This window comes from Leptinotarsa decemlineata, unplaced genomic scaffold (genome assembly GCF_025532065.1).
Source record: "Leptinotarsa decemlineata unplaced genomic scaffold, Ldec_3_MD MMD2_P_RNA_scaffold_14, whole genome shotgun sequence".
NCBI lineage: Eukaryota > Metazoa > Arthropoda > Insecta > Coleoptera > Chrysomelidae > Leptinotarsa > Leptinotarsa decemlineata.
The window spans coordinates 3,734,754-3,755,488 of record NW_027412528.1 but is presented as its reverse complement, the minus strand read 5'-3'; the positions used below and the strand labels follow the sequence as shown (position 1 = coordinate 3,755,488).

General features: G+C 35.8%; 1 protein-coding gene across 1 annotated transcript in view; it reads right to left on the bottom strand.

Moving 5' to 3' along the window:
* Positions 1-16,794, bottom strand: part of LOC111515118 (dual specificity protein phosphatase 23) — a 56,436-nt gene extending 39,642 nt beyond the window's left edge. Inside the window, exons 1-2 of the mRNA XM_074176905.1 lie at positions 16,640-16,794; positions 15,819-15,943 (exon numbers count right to left, since the gene is read on the bottom strand). Of these exons, the coding sequence (XP_074033006.1) occupies positions 15,819-15,943; positions 16,640-16,701 (187 nt within the window). The 5' untranslated portion in view covers positions 16,702-16,794. The remainder of the gene's footprint in view (positions 1-15,818; positions 15,944-16,639) is intronic.
* Between the last annotated feature and the right edge of the window lie 3,941 nt (positions 16,795-20,735).

Genomic DNA, 20,735 nt, shown 5'->3' with positions numbered 1-20,735 from the left:
CGATAATGGATGAAACATGGTAAATGAATCTGCAAAGCGAATCGATGTTGGTAGTCCTTTGGTAATTTATGCCAGATATCCAATAATTCCCAAGGTTCAGCATTCTCGATCAAAAAGTCAATCGAAAGAGTTTTCAGTTCATCATCGGTTAAATCCCGCAAAGATTTATCTCTAGGCATTTTTGCAGGCATTATGAAGTGGAAATTTTAGGTACAGATGTCCGCAATTACTCTGATCGAAGTTTTTATGTCGATCATTGTTATATGTAATCGTTGTACCCCCTCCAAAATATCGTATCAATTCCATTGGAGGTTTGAGATAACTGAATCTATCGAAATATTGTACAGCATTGCCGTTTTCAATATAAGCTACCCAATGAGTACAGATTTTGCTTCGAATGGAATAACTCTCGGTATACGTATCTTCTTACGTACTCCAGCTTTGTGGACGGCCATTTTTGCTTTAAAACCAATGCCACGGATTTCTTCACGTCATTCATCGTAGGCTTCCAGTTTTTGATTACATTTTGCAAAATGCTGCGTTGAAATGATTTTTCACTTTCCATTCTCGATTTGCGTTTGGACGAGAGCGCTCGCCTTTTCGCCAAGTGTTGCGTCTTTGGATTTTACTCGTTGCCACGCTTTTTCTTCGAAAGCTTTATCAGCTCGATGTCTAGCTTCATGACGCGTATCTTGCGAATATGCCAATCGTGCTGCTCACATGTCGAGTCTAATGAATTAATACCAGGATCACATCGTGCCAGACGTTCTTGTAGTTTCGTACCAGGACCGCAATACTGATAGTCAGGTAGATGTAATTCGAATGGCAGCTTATTGATTAGCGTATTGACGATACCCTCTCCGCGATAAGTAAACATCAGGAATGATCGATGACGTCAATGTGCACGCTACATATTGAAGTGAATATGTCAACTACTGATCAGAACATGGAGTTCGTTCCGCAAGACAATACATTGCCCATAGACAACTTGGACTATTTGAGTGATGGTGTCAAGTATTGAAATGAACACGGCAAGTTGTTGCCCAATTCATTCCCCGCCATCATATGTGGTCCATCAGGGTGTGGAAAAACCAACACAGCATTATCAATATTATTATATGCGAATGGAGCCAAATTTGAAAATGTCTGCGTGTACTCAAAATCATTGTATCAACCCAAATATCAGCTGCTTCGAGAGATATTGGAAAAAACCAAAGGAGTCGGTTATTTTCCATTTCAAGACAGTGAAGAAATTCAGAGTCCAGAGGCAGCTTAACGAAACTCCATATTCATATTCGATGATGTATCCTGTGATGGCCAACAGAAAATTCGTGAATATTATTCCATGTGCCGCCATAAAGACATTGATGCCATTTATTTGTGTCAGACGTAATCCAAAATATACAAACAACTGATACGCGACAATTGACATATGATTGTATTGTTCAAGCAAGACGAAATGAATATGAAACATGTATTCTATGAACACGTCTCTCCCTAGATGTCTTTCGATGAATTCAAGAGAATGTGTGCCGAATGTTGGCGCGACAAGTGTGAAACTTTTATCATTGTCAAAGAGTGTGATTTGAATGCGGGGCGATATCGAAAATGCTGAAAGGATATAGCTGAATTCTCCAAAAAATCGGTATGCCATTTGAGACAACGTGGTGGTGTCGAGAAGGAGAAAAAAAAAGAATTATCTCGAGCATTTGAAGAAACACAATTTTTACCACTTGAAGATGTTGCTGAAACGACGAGAAAGGATGACGATGAGGTTTTCACCAGTCATCTCCACCACCACCACCATCAATGGAAAATATTTCAGAGGAGAGTATAATGGAATATCTGGAGCAAAATTCGCCCATATCACACAAATATGTCATGAAACATTGGGCTGAAGACATTTCAATCGATAAAATATACGGACCAGTTTATGACGAGTCCTCTTCGAAATGGATCCTCGGCAGAAAGTACATTGACTTTGATAAACGTGGTAACAATAAAACAAAAACAAAAAACGTGTTTTTCAAATCATCATTTCGTGCAAAAACCCATATGATTTACATTGTAACATGCTTCGAACAATAATGCAAAATTGACACAAAAATCGCGTAAAAAAATGTCAAAAATTTGATGCGATAAAACGTTCATTTTCGTCACAAATACGTTTCGAAAATTCAACAAGAATGCAATGCGTTAAAACAACCATATCTTGGTCACTTCAAAAAAAATCATATTATTAGAATATTATCGGTGTGTCACATTTCCATCATGACTGTCGACAAGTTTGGACGGAGCTCTATTCTGCAACATCATCAGTAGGCACTGGTGAAGGTTTGCTACACACACCAGATGGCAACATTGATTCAACAAATTCAAGGTCGGCGATGTTGTGCGAATCAGTAAGTCAAAACACGTTTTCGAAAAAAGTTACACGCCCAATTGGACTACGGAATTATTCAAAATTATCAAAGTCAATATTACCAACCCCGTTACCTTTATGCTAGAAGATATGCAGGGTGTACCTATCAAGGGTGATTTCTATTGGGAAGAATTGCAGAAAACTGCAAATCCCAATATACAGGGTCCTGCAACAGTGACGCGGTGTTCCATATCTCAATTTAGGAAATAGATAGGAATCTACATTTCTATAATATTACCTCATTGCACGAGCACGACAAAATAAAAATATTTGCGGTCACACAGGGTGTTCAATTTTTTCTGGGCGGATCCCAACTGTGTTTTTTAAATAGCAACCTATATTTTTTATCGCTTTTTCGGTTTTTACATAGAAAATGGAAGACACTTCATGTATATCTTCACTTTGAAAATTTTGACGATTTTCGAGATATCTAGCGTGACAGGTTTTTTTTCCAATATTCGTCACTCAGAATATTTGAAATTATAAAGTTGTGCCAAGTCCAATTGTATTTATTTTTTGGTCAAATATTCTACAGTGGTAACTTTCTCAAACGATATATCTGAAGTCGATCTGTGATATACATGGTATGAAAAACCGCTTGCCACATATTGTAAATAAAAATTTGCAGAATCTTCCTTATTTTAAATGGAACACCCTGTATATTATTGATCCCTAAGGAGCGCCAACGAAACCTATAAAAATTTTATTGAGTATTCCCTATGCCTAGGTTCAATAGTTTATCTTAAAAAAGCATTTTTTTCGAAAAATGGTCGTTCTTCCTATTTCTACGCCATAAACTCGATGGAAGACTTTTTTCATAGCGAAATCCATTTGACGACTGACAAGAATGTACGAAAGATATCTTGTTTCAATTTTGTACATTAAAGTGTGTCCTAACAAATATTTTTTTACGAAATAAATGTAGGTATGTACCTATCACATTTTTCAAAATGAAAATAATTTTTTTCATTGGATGCAGAATTTTTCCCATGAATCGTGCAATATCAAACCAAATAAGATCAAATGAAAAAACATTGTGAATTATATCAACATTTTTATTGTCATGTTATGGTGTATATTCATGAATTCAGGGCTTGAGTTCTAGATATTCAAAATTGTCAACTGACAAACTACAAAACTGAAAAAGGAAGAGTTTAATGAAGGTTGATAATGAAACTTTCATGAAATATGTTCGACATGCCTTCCATTTCCTTGAATGCAGAGCTGAAGTCTATATTTGAAAGACTGTTCTATCCTGCGCAAGATAGCTGGTGTAATGCTGCCAAAAGCATTCGTTATTCTGAGTTACATATTTTCGAAAGAAGCTGGTGGCTCGGTGGCTCGACGTAAACCATATTTTTCATGCATTCCCATATGCATTTTGGTAAATCTGGTGATCTAGCGGGCCACGGTACAGGCCCATTCCGTCCCATACATTCATTGGGAAATACTTCATTTAGATGATCTCTCACTTCTGCCAAATAGTGAGCAGAAGCACATACATTGTTCCATTCATATGTCCCTGAAAAAAGTATGGACCAATTACATATTCTCCAATGATGCCTCCCCAGACATTTTTTGATCACCTATAGTCCACCTGTCTCAATAAGTGGGGATTTTCTATCGAATAATAATGGTAATTATGTCGATTCACAAATCCATTTTTATGGAATGTCCATTCATCCGACCATATAATGTTATTGAAAAAATATTTGTTTCGACGAATTTTTCTCATGGCCCAATTGCAAAATCTCGCTCTTTTCTCAAAAATCGGCATACAGTAGTATGAGATGGATGAAAGCGATGTTTCTTCAAAACTCGTTGCACTGATCTCTCACTTATATCCATTAGTAGCTGGCTTGATGCGCTCATGTTTAGGATAATTGATACATCTGGTTTCAACAAATCGTTTAATTTTATTTTATTCGCTGAGGTTGTTTTAGACCGAAAAAATATGGCACAAATTTTGATTATTGAAATTATTGTAATTATTCAAGAACGTACATTTTGCGGTGTAATTCATAACTTGTTTATCTAGCAACAGATAATTTTAGGCATGAGGCGATATTTTAAGGAAAGGCTTCGACAAAAACTATGCATCAAATGAAAAAATTGCACGGTGTTCTATTTAGGGGATGAATGTGTTATAAGCATAACATATATCTTGATCACAGTCGTCACATATTTATGGATTCCACAGTAAAAAAATCATTGATATCATGGCGATACAATAGAGAGTTGTCATTTTTAGAAAAAAAAAACTATAGGACAAAATTGAAACAAGATATCTTTCGTACATTCTTCAGTCGTCAAACGGATTTCGCTTTGAAAAAAGTCGTGTTTATGGCGTAGAAATAGGAAGAACGACCATTTTTAGAAAAAAATGCTTTTTTAAGAAAAACCATTGGATCTAGCCATAGGGAATATTCGATAAAATTTGTAGAGGTTTCATTGGCGCTCCTTATGGATCAATAATATATAGGGTGTTCCATTCAAAATAAGGAAGATTCTGCAAATTTTTATTTACAATATGTGGCAAGCGGTTTTTCATACCCTGTATATCACAGGTCGACTTCAGATATATCGTTTGAGAAAGTTACCAATTTAGAATATTTGACAAAAAAATAAATTCAACTGGACTTGGCACAACTTTATAATTTCAAATATTCTGAGTGACGACTATTGGAAAAAAACCTGTCATACTAGATATCTCGGAAACCGCCAATATTTTTGAAGTGAAGATATTCATAAAGTGTGTTTTATTTTCTATGTATAAACCGAAAAAACGATAAAAAATATAGGTTGCTATTTAAAAAACACAGTTGGGATCCGCCCAGAAAAAATTAAACACCCTGTGTGACCGCCAATATTTTTATTTTGTCAAGCTCAAGTAATAAGATAATATTATAGAAATTTAGATCCCTATCTATTTCCTAAATAGCTAAAAATGTTGATTTTGTATAGAATCTTATGGAAAACAAACACACTGACATTGTATTCGGAGGGCCTTTTGTGAAGGAATAGTGTTTAAAAAAAAAATCTGTTTAAAATCTGTTTTTCCGTTAACCAGCTGTCGCACCCCTACGAACAACAACCCTCAGAATTCGAAACTTGTGCGAGCTAAGGATTAACGAGGTCTTACCTTTTAACGTGTGATTCCTAACACGGGTTGGACGGTAGCAAGTGAAGATCGATCGTTCAGACTAGGGCTTGAACCACCGACCAACACATGTTGTGTTCAACAAACACAACATGTGAAATAGACAACGTGATCTGAAGGTACAAGAGCGCATGCAAACACAGACGGATATTCAGTTTGAAAAATGTCTCTTGATAGTGCTTACGGTAGTAAAGTCGAAGTAATGTGTGATAGTGATAGTGAATATTATAACAAACTCTGGGTGCAATAGACAGAGCGTTGGGGCAGTACGAAATGGCTGCCCGAAACGAAAACCAATTGCTATTGATAACATTCCCCATGTAATCTTAGGAAATTCGATGTGGTCCATCCAGAGACTTTAGCCCATGCATAATATTGAAGCAACAATTCTCCATTCGTTCCATCAATTTAACAACCTATGAATGGACAACCCTCATTGACATTCTGCAACAAGTAAAGGAAAATTTCTTTGATTCACAAATCGATGGGTATGTACTTGAATATGATCCAATCACCACACGTTGCGGGGATTACATATACGTCACACAGTACATCGAAAGTGATACCAAACAAGTTTCCATTTCCAAGGATACAACAAACGTGGAGCTTTTTCAACAAAATGTAAACGATGTCCTGAACACTCATATGAGGGTGCTGTCTGATCGTGTCGCTTTGCTGGATGCCATGAACTTTTGTGATTATTATCGAGGTGTTTTTCATATCATTCAATTATGGTTACGTGAAAATGAAACTAATTTACCTTTTGAAGAAATTATAGAAGGTTTTTGTCAAGCCTCATCTTCAGATGGTCTGTATGCTAATTCTTTACGTGAATATTAATTTTATTATAAACAGAAACTAGTTTATGATTCATGTAATAAATGACTGAAACAAATATTCACCTTTTGTCTAACTCTAGATCAAACTTGTACAACTGAAAGTGATTTTGTAAAATTTGTTTGAAAAATGAAATGAATATAGTATTAATGCCTTGTACACATTTAGCATATTAAGTAGATTGTTCTGTAATGTGTGATAAGTATGCAGTTTGCAGATCTGATATCACATCTTTTTTTTTGAAAATTCCCGTTAGTTGAAAATAAAAAACAAAAATTACTCTGTATTTGTTTTATCAACACTATAATTATTTGTATACATCAAACATGTAGTCATTTTTTCGAGTGATATTTGAGTCTTCCATGATACTATAGTACCCCCAAGGTAATGTCATTTGAGTCTCTCAATAGAAATCGTTTGCCATCGAATGGACTCAAAGCAATTTCGTTTTGTTCGATTGAATATAAATTATGAGATTTTGACTGAATAATCCTTTGAGTTGATGTCTTGAATTAGTTCGAATAAACAATTCAAATAGTCCTGGAAAGTTATTTTATGTTTCACTACATTATATTAAATAATACCCGTTGCCTTCTTAGTACATTTTCCTTCTTCCACCGAAAAAGAATACATTTTTGATCTGAGACCGACAAATTCGGTCATTATATGCACATCATTTTCATTTTCCATCAACCCCACCACTTTTTTGTTTCTCTGAGAAATATTATATATATCATCTGTTGGATAATCACTCGTATCAAATGTATGCCAATCTTCTTCGATAGTGGTATTTACATCATCACAAACAAGTTCATAAATTAGACTATCTGTATCAGTATTAAGCAATTTACAATAGTCAATACCAAATTAAGGTAATATGTATTAATAATGAAAATCATGCACCACAGTTTTTGATAGGTCCAGAGTAGTCAATCCAATATATGATGGTTTATCAAAAATTATCTCAGTTTTTCTCATTTCAATTCATCAAGTCTTTCTCTATAATAGTTTTATCAACAAATTTCGGACTTGCAATCAATTTTTCTGCTCCATACCTTCCCTCCCATCTTCTAACCAATTTTATAATTCGGTGGTTCCTTTTGTTTTCCATCGTTCTGCCAAAACAGGCATTATCCATTAGTTTATGAAGGTTTTTCTCAAAATTATGTTTTGAGGTAGCCCTCAGTTTGGTGTTGAAGTCAATGTATGGCTTCAACCAAGCAGCTTGTTCAGAACACGATATATTCTATTGAGAATCATTCCATTTGATAGATATTGTTTTAAATTTCTTTAATGTAAAACATACTTTCCTTTTGCAAAAAGGGTTGTCATTAATTTGGGTATTCGCGATTTTGGAGGTTTTCGATGATCTGGAGCTAATGGTAAATCTTTGTGTAAATCATGTAAATGTTCAGGATATGATAAGTCTACTTCGAAAATATAACCCTCAGATGATTCATCTGATATTTTGGTTACATCGAAATTATCGAAATTTTCCATCAATTGAAATCCTCCATAAGGGAGATACTGACACATTGCATGACCATACTCACATCATGATGTACTTGGACTTTTGTGAGGAATCATAGTCAACCATATATTTATTATTAGCCCTAGAATACCGATTAGATGCCTGAGATACACCCCCTCGAATACCCCTTTCCAAAAATAATAAAATGTCAACATCTTGTATGGTTTCCAAATCATATTTAGTGTATTTCATCATACAGCTCCTGGTATAGACAGGTAATGTATAAAAATGAGCAGGATCCAATTTATATGTTATGTGACATTTATCTCGAAAATTTTCTAAAACCGCACTCAATAACATAATGTCAGTCAGACCCTCGATAGCCGTTAAAATGAGATAAAGAATCATCATAGGAACATTTTACATAATAACCGGCAATATAAGCAAACATGTTTTTGATAACGAGATGAATTCAGGTCTTTTTTCTCGTGGAATGGTGAAAGTAAAGATTCAAAATCAGCATAAATAACAAATGGAATTTGTTCCTCGAGAAAAATTTTACAATAATTTTCCATTTCCACACATTTAACACTGTATGAATTCAATTTTTCTTGGCTAGTGAAATAATTCAAATAACGATCACAAAAAAAATGCTTGTTACAGTTTTTTGATAGTTGAGATGACAATAATCTAGAGAGATTTTTTATCCGTCAGTAATGATACAAATTCTCATTTTCATCATCAGTTTCCAAAGACTCATATTTTTTTGGTTTTACATGATACTCATTTTGAATTGGTAGTAAATTGATATGTCTATCCATTTTGTCATTAGTCAAACGGGCTGGTACCACAGCAAATTGGTAATTTTTTTTCATTTCCGAAGTGTATACATCAATAGAGACATTGTTGAGTTTTTCAAATCTCGTTATTTTGTTCAACTGCATAGGCATCTCAATATCCTTCAAATTTAAAACTTATGAGAAATGTGGGTATGAAGAAGTCCTATTTGTATTTTTTCTAGAATAAATTGGATACAAAGCACTGACAACTGACCATGCAAAACAGGCATTGTCATTATTTTCAATATTGATATATGCCTTTTTTTTGGCAATTTGGTGTGGAAGTTCAATAAAAGATTAACCATTTCCTTTTCTAATTTATCGATATTAATTTCCAAATTGACTATACCCCTTAAAGCCCAACCACTATATTGTTTCTGAAATTCAGATGATTTATTGAAAATTATTTCTTTAATATGTTGTTAAAACCAATTTTTCAATACAGTTCCATGGTCAATAACTACATTTTTTGAATGAAAATAGTGGAATTCGCTTCTGGACTGACCACTATTATTTTTGGTATATTCCCCACAAAAAACAGAATTAACTTTCACAGGTCCCATTTTTTTCAATATACGAGTAATTCTATTTTTGGAAAGAAAATATGCATCTTCAAAAATTGTTCAACATCTATATGTTTCAAATTTATAATAACTCCGGTTCGTATGCGTCTTGCGAAAGATGATTGAATATCCTCCCATTTTACCCTATTACTTCTTTAGGTACTGTTGAGTACTAATAATATCCTTATCTCAAACCACATTTCTGCATGTCACAGGAAGAAACTTCCGTTTGCAAAAACCAAATATCACAGGAAACAACACAACACAAAATGTTTGCATTTGGTTTCACCTCCGTTCTGATAATTCTTATCAAAAACACAATTTCCTTCTGCAAACTTGTTATCGAAACCACTATGATCTAAATAAATTTTTCAGTTTGACCATTACCATATCTTCTATAATTATCTATAATGAAATTCTTCTATCTTCGCTTGCCCTCCTCCTCCTATTCAAAACAATGTTCTTTTATGTTCACAAACAATTATGTGTTTTTGCTTCAAGTTGACAACAGTGAGTGTTTTAAAGTTACAACTATGAGTGATGTAAAAAATGTGAAATTTTCGATTGATGATGAAACTGTGAAATATATTTGAAAAAAGATAAAAATTTTTATTTGTTCAGTTATCAGTCAAGCATGTTGATGTCAAGTTATATAATTCTCTCAGCTGTCTTTCAAACTATTATGTATATTAATCAACCTTATAATGTGAGTGAAGTATTTGTTACATTCTAAGACATGTACCCAAATCGAGAGCCCATACCAAAAATCAGGACCTGCACCCCATTCAAACACCCGTCACCTAGAACGTTATGTGCCAAGCCCCTGTCACTTGTCATACCCGCCACCTCTCACGATCGCACTCAAAGACACCATCTTCTTCAACATGGGTTGCTTTTCACGCGCCGTCTACCTCACTAGGGGTTGCTCTTCTCACCGACCATCGAGCTGACCATCGTCACCTCGCCATCTGACTGGACCGGAAGTAAATAAGGCAGAACCAACTTTGTATGCCTACTTCCTACATTTATTCCGAACCTTTCCTGGAAATTGTTTTCTCTATGTAACTGTTCATTTATATTTTCTCATCTGTGATGGATGTTTCTTTTGAAACAACCATTGTTGATGAATTTCAGTTTGTCGGTTCATATTATTTTTTTACAAATATTCCCAACTTTCCTATTTCTACTTCTTGGTCACTTCGCAAATCGTACTCTCCTTCCTCAATCCTTCACATTGAGGTGATATACTTTGCGTGTGTCGTAGCATTTTTATTTGTTCTTCTTGATTACACAGAAATCTCTTGGACAATTTCTCGTAAAGAACAATCTTGATTAGAAATATTTTTGAGGTAATATTATTTGCTCACCCAAAACATTCATTTGGTTTCTCACACTTCCTCACACAAATGCACCACAGTCTTATAAATTTGATTTCAAATGTCCAAACATGTGGAAGTTCGGAATACGACAATTCGGGTATAGCTCACCATATACATATTATAAAAGGGTATTTATAGAAAGTTCACAGAAACATTGAAACAGAAAGATATTTAATTAAATGGATTTTCGGTTTATAATAACACAACAATACATTGAAATTATTTCACAACGCGTAGACAATTCGTAGGCTGTAAGTGTGTCAACTGTAACTAACTAACTGTCCTTCGATAGATGTCTGGGTTTTCGGAATTGGCAGCCACCTGCTAGGGCACGGCAGGGTCGGCCCAAGGATGGGTAAAAGGGATTTGTTATAGTCTCCCCCCCTGGTCTCGAACTCGCCTCGAGGAGGGACCAGTTCTATTGGCTGTATTCTTCTTCTTCTTCGGAGGTCTCCCCCTTTTTCTTAAACCAAGCGCGGGTTTCTCAACCTCGCTGGCTTTTGCATGGGTGAGATATGAGACGTGGTAAACTCCCAATGGTGTGGTTTGGTTATCGGGATAGGCAACTTCATAACTGACTGCGGATACCTGCCTCAGTATCTTGTAAGGTCCATCTCTTTTCGGATAAAACTTTGCAGTGAGTCCTTTCGCAGCATTGCTAAGCGCGTGGGTCTGCACCCACACTAGGTCACCAACCTTGAAAGGATCCACATCTGTTCTTCGGACATCTGCATAAACCTTTCGACGGTCTTGTGCTTTTTCATTTAACGCTTTGACCTCTTGCCAAGTGGTTGAAATTTTCTTTAGATAAGGAGTTATCTGGGGAATGAAATTCTCGGTATCCGTGACGACCCTGAAATCATGTTTCGCGTCGTCAGGAGTTCGTAACTCGCGCCCAAATGTTAAGTAGGCAGCAGTCTTTCCTGTAGTTTCATACCATACGGAGTTCATGGCAAATCTGGTCGTTGCAAGCTTCTCAGGCCATGATCGATGATCGCTCTCCACCAGGATAGCGAGTCGTGGTTTGAGATCACGATTTTTCCTCTCGACCATGTTGGCTGATGGGTGATAAAGAGGGGTAAATGTTTCCTTGATGTCCAAGGTATAGCATACCTGTTGCATAACAGCGGATACAAACTGTACGCCGTTGTCGCTAATGATTTTTCGAGGAAGTCCATAGCGGAAATATATTTCATTAACTAGAGTGAGGGCACATTCCTCTGCAGTAGCACGTTGCAAGGCAAATAACTCGACCCACTTCGTAGAAATGTCTTCAACAATGAATATCCACCTTTCTTCACTTGGTCCTTCCGGTAACGGTTCGAAGAGATCTATTGCTAGGGTTTCAAATCTTTGCGCATATACAGGAGTTTGTAGAAGTCCACCTGGTTTCTGGTTTGTGGCCTTGTAGCGCTGAAAATCTAGGCATTTACTTACATAGGCGGTCACGTATCGGCGCATCCCTACAAAGTAATACCTCTTCGCAATGCGTTGGAGAGTACGCTCAACACCATAATGAGCGGCTTCTGGTGCATCATGATATTCACTTAGAATTCTGTCTCTTTCATGAATAGGTACTACCAACTGTGCTTCTTCTTCATCTCCTTCTGGGGAGAAATGATATAGTACTCCCTGGGACAGGATATAACCTCGATCTGTCCACTCGGCAAATTCTGTATCCGAAGGATCTTCGAAACTTTTGATTATTTTTGACAGTTCAGGATCTTTCAATTGTTCGTTTTTTATCTCATCTGCCTTCCTATGAGGCAATTCGACAATAACCTCGCACAACTCGCAAGCCACTTGTTCTTCATGGTCGCAAGGAGGACGAGATAAAGTATCGGCAACAACGTTCCGCTTTCCTGGTAAGAACTCTATCTTGATATCGTAACCTTGTATCAATAAAGCCCATCGTGCTAACCTACCAGTAGGAGATTTCAAACTGAGTAACCATCGTAGTGGTTGGTCGGTTTGCATGACTATCGGGGAGCCTTCAACGTAACCTCTGAATTTTCCTAGGGCCCACACCACAGCTAAGGCTTCCCTCTCTGACGTGGAGTAGTTTCGTTCTGCGGCATTCAGCAAACGGCTCGCGTATTCTACAGGATGTTCATCTTCTCCTTCACCTTGTAGCAAAACGGCGCCTAATGCATAACTACTTGCATCAGTACGTTATAATGTATGGCTTCGTCTCGTCACTTTGTCTAAGTATAGGGGCTGATACCAGCAACTGCTTCAGTTTTTCAAATGACGTTTGGCATTCGGGAGTCCACCGCCACACTGCCTTCCTTTTCGTTAAATCGCTGAGCGGGCGAGATACTTCTGTGAAGTTTTTTACAAATCGCCTATACCAGCTAGCAGTTTGAAGGAAGGATTGCACTTCTTTGACGTTCCGTGGTGGTAAACGTTCACTTATCGCCGAAGTCTTCTCGGGATCAACCGAAATACCTTCCGGAGTAATGTAATGTCCTATGTATTTAACTTTGGCACTCACGAACACGCACTTCTTACGGTTGGCGCGAAATTTAAATTGTTCAAGTCTATCGAACACGAGCTTCAAGTCATGTAGGTGTTCTTCAAATGTACTGGAAAGAACAATTATATCGTCCAAATAACTGAGAATCACGACACTGCCGAGACCACGTCGAAACTGGTCCATTAATCGTTGAAATGTTCCGGGAGCTCCTTTCAAACCGAACGGCATAAAAAGGTAACGATATGTCCCGAAGGGCGTAACGAAAGCAGTCTTATCTTTGTCACGATCAATAACTCTCACTTGATGATAACCCGATCGTAAATCAATCGTGGTCATGTAGAATGTTCTTTTGGCTGCATGTAGTAAATCGTCTATTCGCGAAATCGGATACGAGTCACTTGTTGTTATGGCATTCAGCCGTTGATAGTCTACGCACAGTCGAATTCCACCATTTTTTTAGGAACGAGTACAACCTGTGCGGCCCACGGACTTTCGAACAGACGAACTGAATGCACAATAAACGAGTCATCAGAGTTCTTAGAATTGAAATCCAGAAGCAACGACGAGCACGTTGGTCGTTTCAAATTGTTTAATGTCCATCAATCGGTGAAACCGGGAACAAAGAAACAATTCTGTATTTGTCACACACGACACGAAATAAAACCGGTAAAAATCCACTAAGAATCTTACAACTTTTTCAAATATTCTGGCCACTAGTTAGAGCGCCACTATAAAAGGGTATTTATAGAAAGTTCATAGAAACATTGAAACAGGAAGATATTTAATTAAATGGATTTTCGGTTTATAATAACACAACAATACATTGAAATTATTTCACAACGCGTAGACAATTCGTAGGCTGTAAGTGTGTCAACTGTAACTAACTAACTGTCCTTCGATAGATGTCTGGGTTTTCGGAATTGGCAGCCACCTGCTAGGGCACGGCAGGGTCGGCCCAAGGATGGGTAAAAGAGATTTGTTATAATATTTATTTACAAAAAGAGGATTTCGATTCAATTGTGCATAAGTAAATATCGTATATATTACTCCTTCAGTCATTTGAATACCTCTTAAATATGTAACCCAGTACATAAACGTCTGACAGTTCGTAACAGATATCAACAACCCATTTATTTGTCCTTCAATAGAAACTAAGTGAAGCTTTTGCGTTTGAATATAGTGAATGAAGTGACATGCTATTTCATTGTAACAAATTCAGGAGGAATCAGCTTCGAAACAAGGATTACTGTAAAAAAAATTCAAAAAGGAAAACTACACGAATGTTCGTTGTGTTAGGGTATCTCCTTATCGAATATTTTGGATAATGTATGTAGTTGAATACGTTTTGAAGAAATGAAAACAATTCACAAAAGAACTAACGACAGAAACGTAATAAAAAATTGTTGTCTTGAATGGTGCTAGTTATTTTGAATGGAAGGCTACATGAATATCACGTGTGATATACCACTTAATCGTGATTTCATTTCTTCATCAATATTTGCAATGAAAGAGACAGATTCCCACTTGAAAAAAAGTCGATGGTGGCCGTAATGACATGAAAAGTTCAAATAAATATTAATTGTTACATGGTTATAATACATTTCGAATACAATAAAACTTTCGTTTTCCATTCTTGTATATTTTCTGAAATAACAATTCATTTCGTAAATAAACAGCATTTTCGTTTTCCCTGTATAACTCGAGAACAGCCAAAGTCCCTGTGAATTTTCTTCGACCATTGTACTATTCCCTACGATAGTTACCTTTTTTTTTCAATCGTCTCCATATCTGTAACGATTTAGAATATACCAATATTACCACATGATAAAAGCGCCCTGTATATAATTCTTCAATAGGTCCACCAAAAGTCCACAATGGCATATAGATCTATTTGTTGAAGAACGCTTACTGTATTCATGATAAAGTTTGAAATACCACATATAATGTTGTACCTAATAATTGCAAAGTTATCCGTCTGAATTACACATAATATGTGGTACATTATTGGAACACCGATACCGAGTAGGCAAATTGAGACCTTAGAGAAAACTCATGACAAGACCTGGGGAGTAGGCAGATTGAGTCCCTGGCGTCAAATCACATCAATTTCTTGAAATGGCTTCAAAATGGGAGCCATTTTGAAGCACTGATGAATTATTATACGAATTATTACACATAATTGAAAATATTTCAATTTCAATGATTATCTCCTTTTTTCAAATCAATAAAATTTTGGATGGGTAAAACTGATACTAAAATTTCCATACTTCAGTTTATCAGAAAGTTGACAAGACTCATCTAGGTAGAGTCTAGTACTCTTAGTAAAGAAGTATTTTATGTGTGTTCGAGTACGATTCACAAAAAGTATTTCGCATTTGATTTCGATTCATACTGGTAATACTTCATCTATGTTTGAAAACAAAAAAAAAAGATATATTTCTTCCACATTTTATGATCGAAATAGTAAACGGAATCAGAATTTCAGTGAAATTACTGGTTATTGCTGAAATCATTGCATCCAGAATTTTCTGAGAAAAATTTTCAAAAATTTGAGGGATGAGCCTTCGAGGTGAATAAATAATTGACATTTGAAAAATTATGTTCAATGCGACTTCTATCAGAATTTCCTTGGTCCATGTATAATATTCGATTGAATATACATAATACATACCGATTAACCAAAGATATTCCATATTGCCTTTCGTTTGAGGCCAAGCAAATGCTGTCAGTGATTCATCAATCCAAGTGAAAAACCATGGAGGATAGAGGGCATCTTCTTCGTTCAGTAGCATCAACCTGAAAATCAAAATTATTATTTTTAATTATGGTTTAAATGATGATGGGAAAAGAAAACCATGAAATTTGGACATCTGATCACCTTTTCAACTGCACATTTGTTATAATCAATATAAAAATGATTTCATAATTCTAATGAGGAAAATTCTAAGATTAATACTAAGTCGGAATTTCTTATTCCACCTTATAGAGTGAAATATTATGAAAACTAAAATACTCAATATTTAGACTGGAGTATGCTAAGCTAATGCATATCGATGAATATAGTCAAATGATTTGATACTGTTAGTTATCCTCTTGTTTTAGAATCTTTGAAAGGAATTGGAGAGGTGAATGTCTCAAACTGTTTCAAAATAACATATTGAACAGTGGTTAAAATGGTTTATGCTGAAAACATGCTTATCGAATGCGGAGTACTATAAAGAACCAATCTAGGCCCAATACTCTTTTAGAAGCTGAACTCAGTTATTAGTTCAGCTTCTACTTTTTTCCAATATTTTTTTGTTTTATCCCGGTTTTAAACACTGTTGACGAACACATGAATTAGGTAAACCCCATTATTCATCAAAACAAGAGAAGGAGCACACAACAAAAACAAACTGCAATGTCGAATGAAATTCTCAACAGTTTGATGGCTAACTACTACAAATCAAAAATTATGAACCATACTTTTGAATATCACCAAAATAGACTCACCGATATTCTGTTTCATTTTTAACTTCGATCAATTTCAATTTCATTTCTTTGTCCAACGTCATTTTCAATGAAAATTTCAATGGCAAGCGTATGGTAAGTACTGTTGTTCGCTACAGACTGCTTATTTATTTTTCAATAGAATAGAAGTACTATAAATATTGTATTTATTTATACTGAATCGAACGTAATCTAGGTGACGCTAACATTTATTTCTGCCAAATGAGAGTGAGACTATTGATTTTGAAACTAGAGCACGAGTTGAAAATATTGTTCTCCACTCGATATTTTAAACATTAACATTTATTTTGAAAATAATTTTAGACTTTGTGGATCTATTCTGAAGTAAAGTATATTAGTTTGTTATGATCAAGAGCATCAGTTTTTATTGACCTTTCAATATGAAAAAAAATAGTTCAACTTGGAATCTGTCTTGTAGAAACGAAATTTTTTAAATCCTCTTATGATTTTCTTTCTAACAAAATGTTACCTGATTCGAGAAACAATATGAAAATCAATTTATCGGCAGAAGAGGAATTGCAAATAGTGTTCATCCACTTACGGATTACTTATACATTGAGTAAAAGTCATTTTTGTTGAGTAAATTAGAGTTTGATCTTTCAGGAGATTTTCACAATTCCACAATTGAAAAAATATAACGGAGAAGTTCATACAGTTGTATGAAGTCATATTTAGGTTTAGTTCACTTCGGAAATTATTCAGTGTATTTTTCACAAAGAAAAATACGATATTTATCACCAACTTGTCTAATACAAAAGTTTCGCTGGAAAATTGTATAGATACCATTTTAACGTTTCAGAGGCTACAGTCTGCCTACAATTTCAGAATTTGAAAAACCAGCTGTGACTTGCATTAATATTTCTTCAATTCGTTCTAATCAAACCTCTTCGAATTATGTCAAAGGAGTTCTGAAATGTCAAATATATCTATGTATCAGGTTGTTTCAAAAGTGTTGTCCGTATTCATGAGTCTACTCCAAACTGTAATATATCAGTGAATACTTATTCAATTCAATCAAAATGAGCATCATTTGAATCAATATACTTTTTCCGACGTAACACAAGTCAATTGATTGCATTGGAATAAAAATTTAGAGTTCGGGATTCGATGAATCAACAAAGGCTGTTTTTGTCTGGTCCTAATTGACGAAGGTTCTACTGGTGAGGAAGTTATGGAAGTACTTGAAAACATTGTAGAGGTGGGTGACAGGTCTGGATAGTATGGTGGATGAGGCAGAACTTCGACGCTCAATTCTTTTGATTCGCGAACGGTAATTTGTGAAACGTGCGGACGGGCGTTGTCGTGGAGCAGTTTCAGACCTCTTCTATCGACCAGTGCTGGCTGTTGCTGACACAATTTTTGGTACACTTCATCGACTTCCTCATAATAGGAATGTGACGGTTTGACCCGGTTGCAGGAATTTATTGCGAATCACACCAGCTGCCGACCACCAAACAGTAATCATGATTTTTTTGGAGTGTCCAACCACTGTTCTAAAGATCTCCTGTTGTAGAAAATTCACTTTCTTTCACACGTGACGATTCGATACAAAAAATTACCTGTTTGGTTGCGCAAAAACAAAGAAGAATAGACCTTGGAACGTGACAATTTCTGTCAATCGTTCAAATCGTAGGGCACCCACTTTTTGACCTATTCAATACGTTTCAAATCATCAAACATCAAAAAGACCTGAATGGGAGCTGACACTCAGTTCTTCAGGCATCCCAAGCATCGTTTGTGATAGACCAGTCTCCACCTTGATCCTCGAATCCTCGTAGTGGATTACTGTAAGTCGACCACTTTGGGCATATTATCGGGCTCACATCAGACTAATCTACGGAACGAATTTTCGCAAACCAAGTGCGGTCATTAAGACTATCTTTGCTAAATGCCTGGTTGATTTTTGGGTTGGAAACAACCCAAAAGCGCTACCTTTCGGTAGCGCTTTTGCTCAATTTGAATTCGTAGAGAAAAATTTGCCGAAAATCGCCGAATCAGAATATTCAGACAGCCTGATTTATTATGATTGAAAATATAGTTCTAAAAAATGGGCATTACAACTAAGCGATAATACTGGAACCTGGCGATGGGTTTCGGTTTTGATGTGTGTTTCTCTTGGATTTATTCCTGATGACGCTATCTTGGTTGATAAAGTGTCACAATGAGGGTTTCCGTCCAGAATAGGGTATGCCTGTTAGTAGATAAGCTACGAGATCGTGGGGCGAATGGCAACACCGCCTTATGGGAAATACCATGTGAATTTGGAGAAAAAAGCCAAGCTCCGTTTTGCAAATTTTTGTCCCAACATGGGAATCTCCCTGAGACAGTGTTGCCAGATTTCCCCAAATCCACAAGATTTCATACACCATTCGAATGTCGCACTATCCACTGTATTCGAAACAAAAATGAAATGAATTTGCGCAATACTATCTAGCATTAAAGATTAAATTCATTCACCACACCCTCGTGTGGGTTGAATAATTTCTCAAACTACCTGTTCTATATTAAAAAGTCGGGTCTGTGTGTGTCAGCAGCCGTGAGCCGTGATGTTGCAATCGATTTAAGACAGGTGTTGAAGTAGTGTGAACTGAACAGAGGAAATAACGTGCATTTGTATACATGATATTGTCGAATCTCGTGAAGTATTGACCTGAAAATTATCAACTTGAGTTGTGCCAAGGTAAAGTTAAGACGAATTGTGATTTGAAACAAAGGTATTGAATTAGTATGAACTGAAGAGAGTGAATAACGTGCATTTGTATAGATAATATTGTCGAATCTCGTGAAGTATCAATCTGAAAATTATCAACTTGAGCTGTGCAAAGGTAAGGTTAAGGCGGATTGAAATTTAAGACAGGTGTTGAAGTAGGGTGAACTGAAGAGAATCAAATAACGTGTATTTGTATAGATAATATTTTAGAATCTCGTGAAGTATCAATATGAAAATTATCAACTTGAGCTGTGCCAAGGTATGGTTAGGGCGAATTGGATAAATATAACAATTGACAGAAACTCTCCCTATTATAGCAAAATTTGACCTCACATTTTCGCTTTGAAACCTCATTGAACTATTGAGGCCGCGTTGGAATGCAAAGTTGAAGGTTATAAAATAATTAAAGATAAGTATTGAGAGAAGTTCATTGCATGTATTCAAATGATTCAATATGAAACAAACCAATAGAGCACAAGTGATAAGAAATAAGCGTTCAGAGAGTGTATTCTTGTTATTTGTAACTATCCAATGGAATTTAAAATCTGAATCTTGTGCAATGTTGTGTTCATTGTCACGAATAAAAGAACAGTTATTATTCAGGTCTATTTTATGTACGGAAAACACTGAAAAGAGTGAAATCGAATTACAGAATACATATTCGGAAGAGAAATATCTTAGGATTGGGAAATTTTTGGGGTTTGGTTAGAATTTAAAAATTTTCGGAAGAGACAACTGCTTTAATGAGCCGATTTTCTATAGTTTGTGCCTGTATTCCTTGGTTACGTATAACGAAAAACATGTCGATTTTTGATATTGCACGTAGCTTTTGCATTCCGTTACGAACATCACAGCATATGACATCGTCGTAACTATAACTGAAAAGTAGAATATGCCATCACTTTGATCAAAAATAAATTAAATCACCTGTCATTGCCAGATTTGGCCGTCAAGTTTGGTTTGACTTCGGAATAAAGGCAAGGTTATTATCTGCTGACGTCTTGCTAGACGGATGTGTGTGAGGTACCCAAAACAGATGCGTAGACTCAACACATAAGATTTTACAGGAAAACGGACTGATATTTCTCACGCATATAAATGTATAACATGAACTACCATATATTTAATGATGATTCAAAATTCTACACTATATTTTTTTGAAATATAATTACATTACAATTTGAAGCAACATAGTAGATGATATTGACGTAACTTCAACTGAAAAGTGTGTATCACCTCACTTTGGTCTCTTTTTCCCCACACATTGTTCAGATCTGATGGTGAAGTTTGGTTTAACCTTGAAACTGAATGCTAGGTTTTTCTCGAGGGTCGAGTTTTCATGTATGCCGATGACACAACAATCATCGT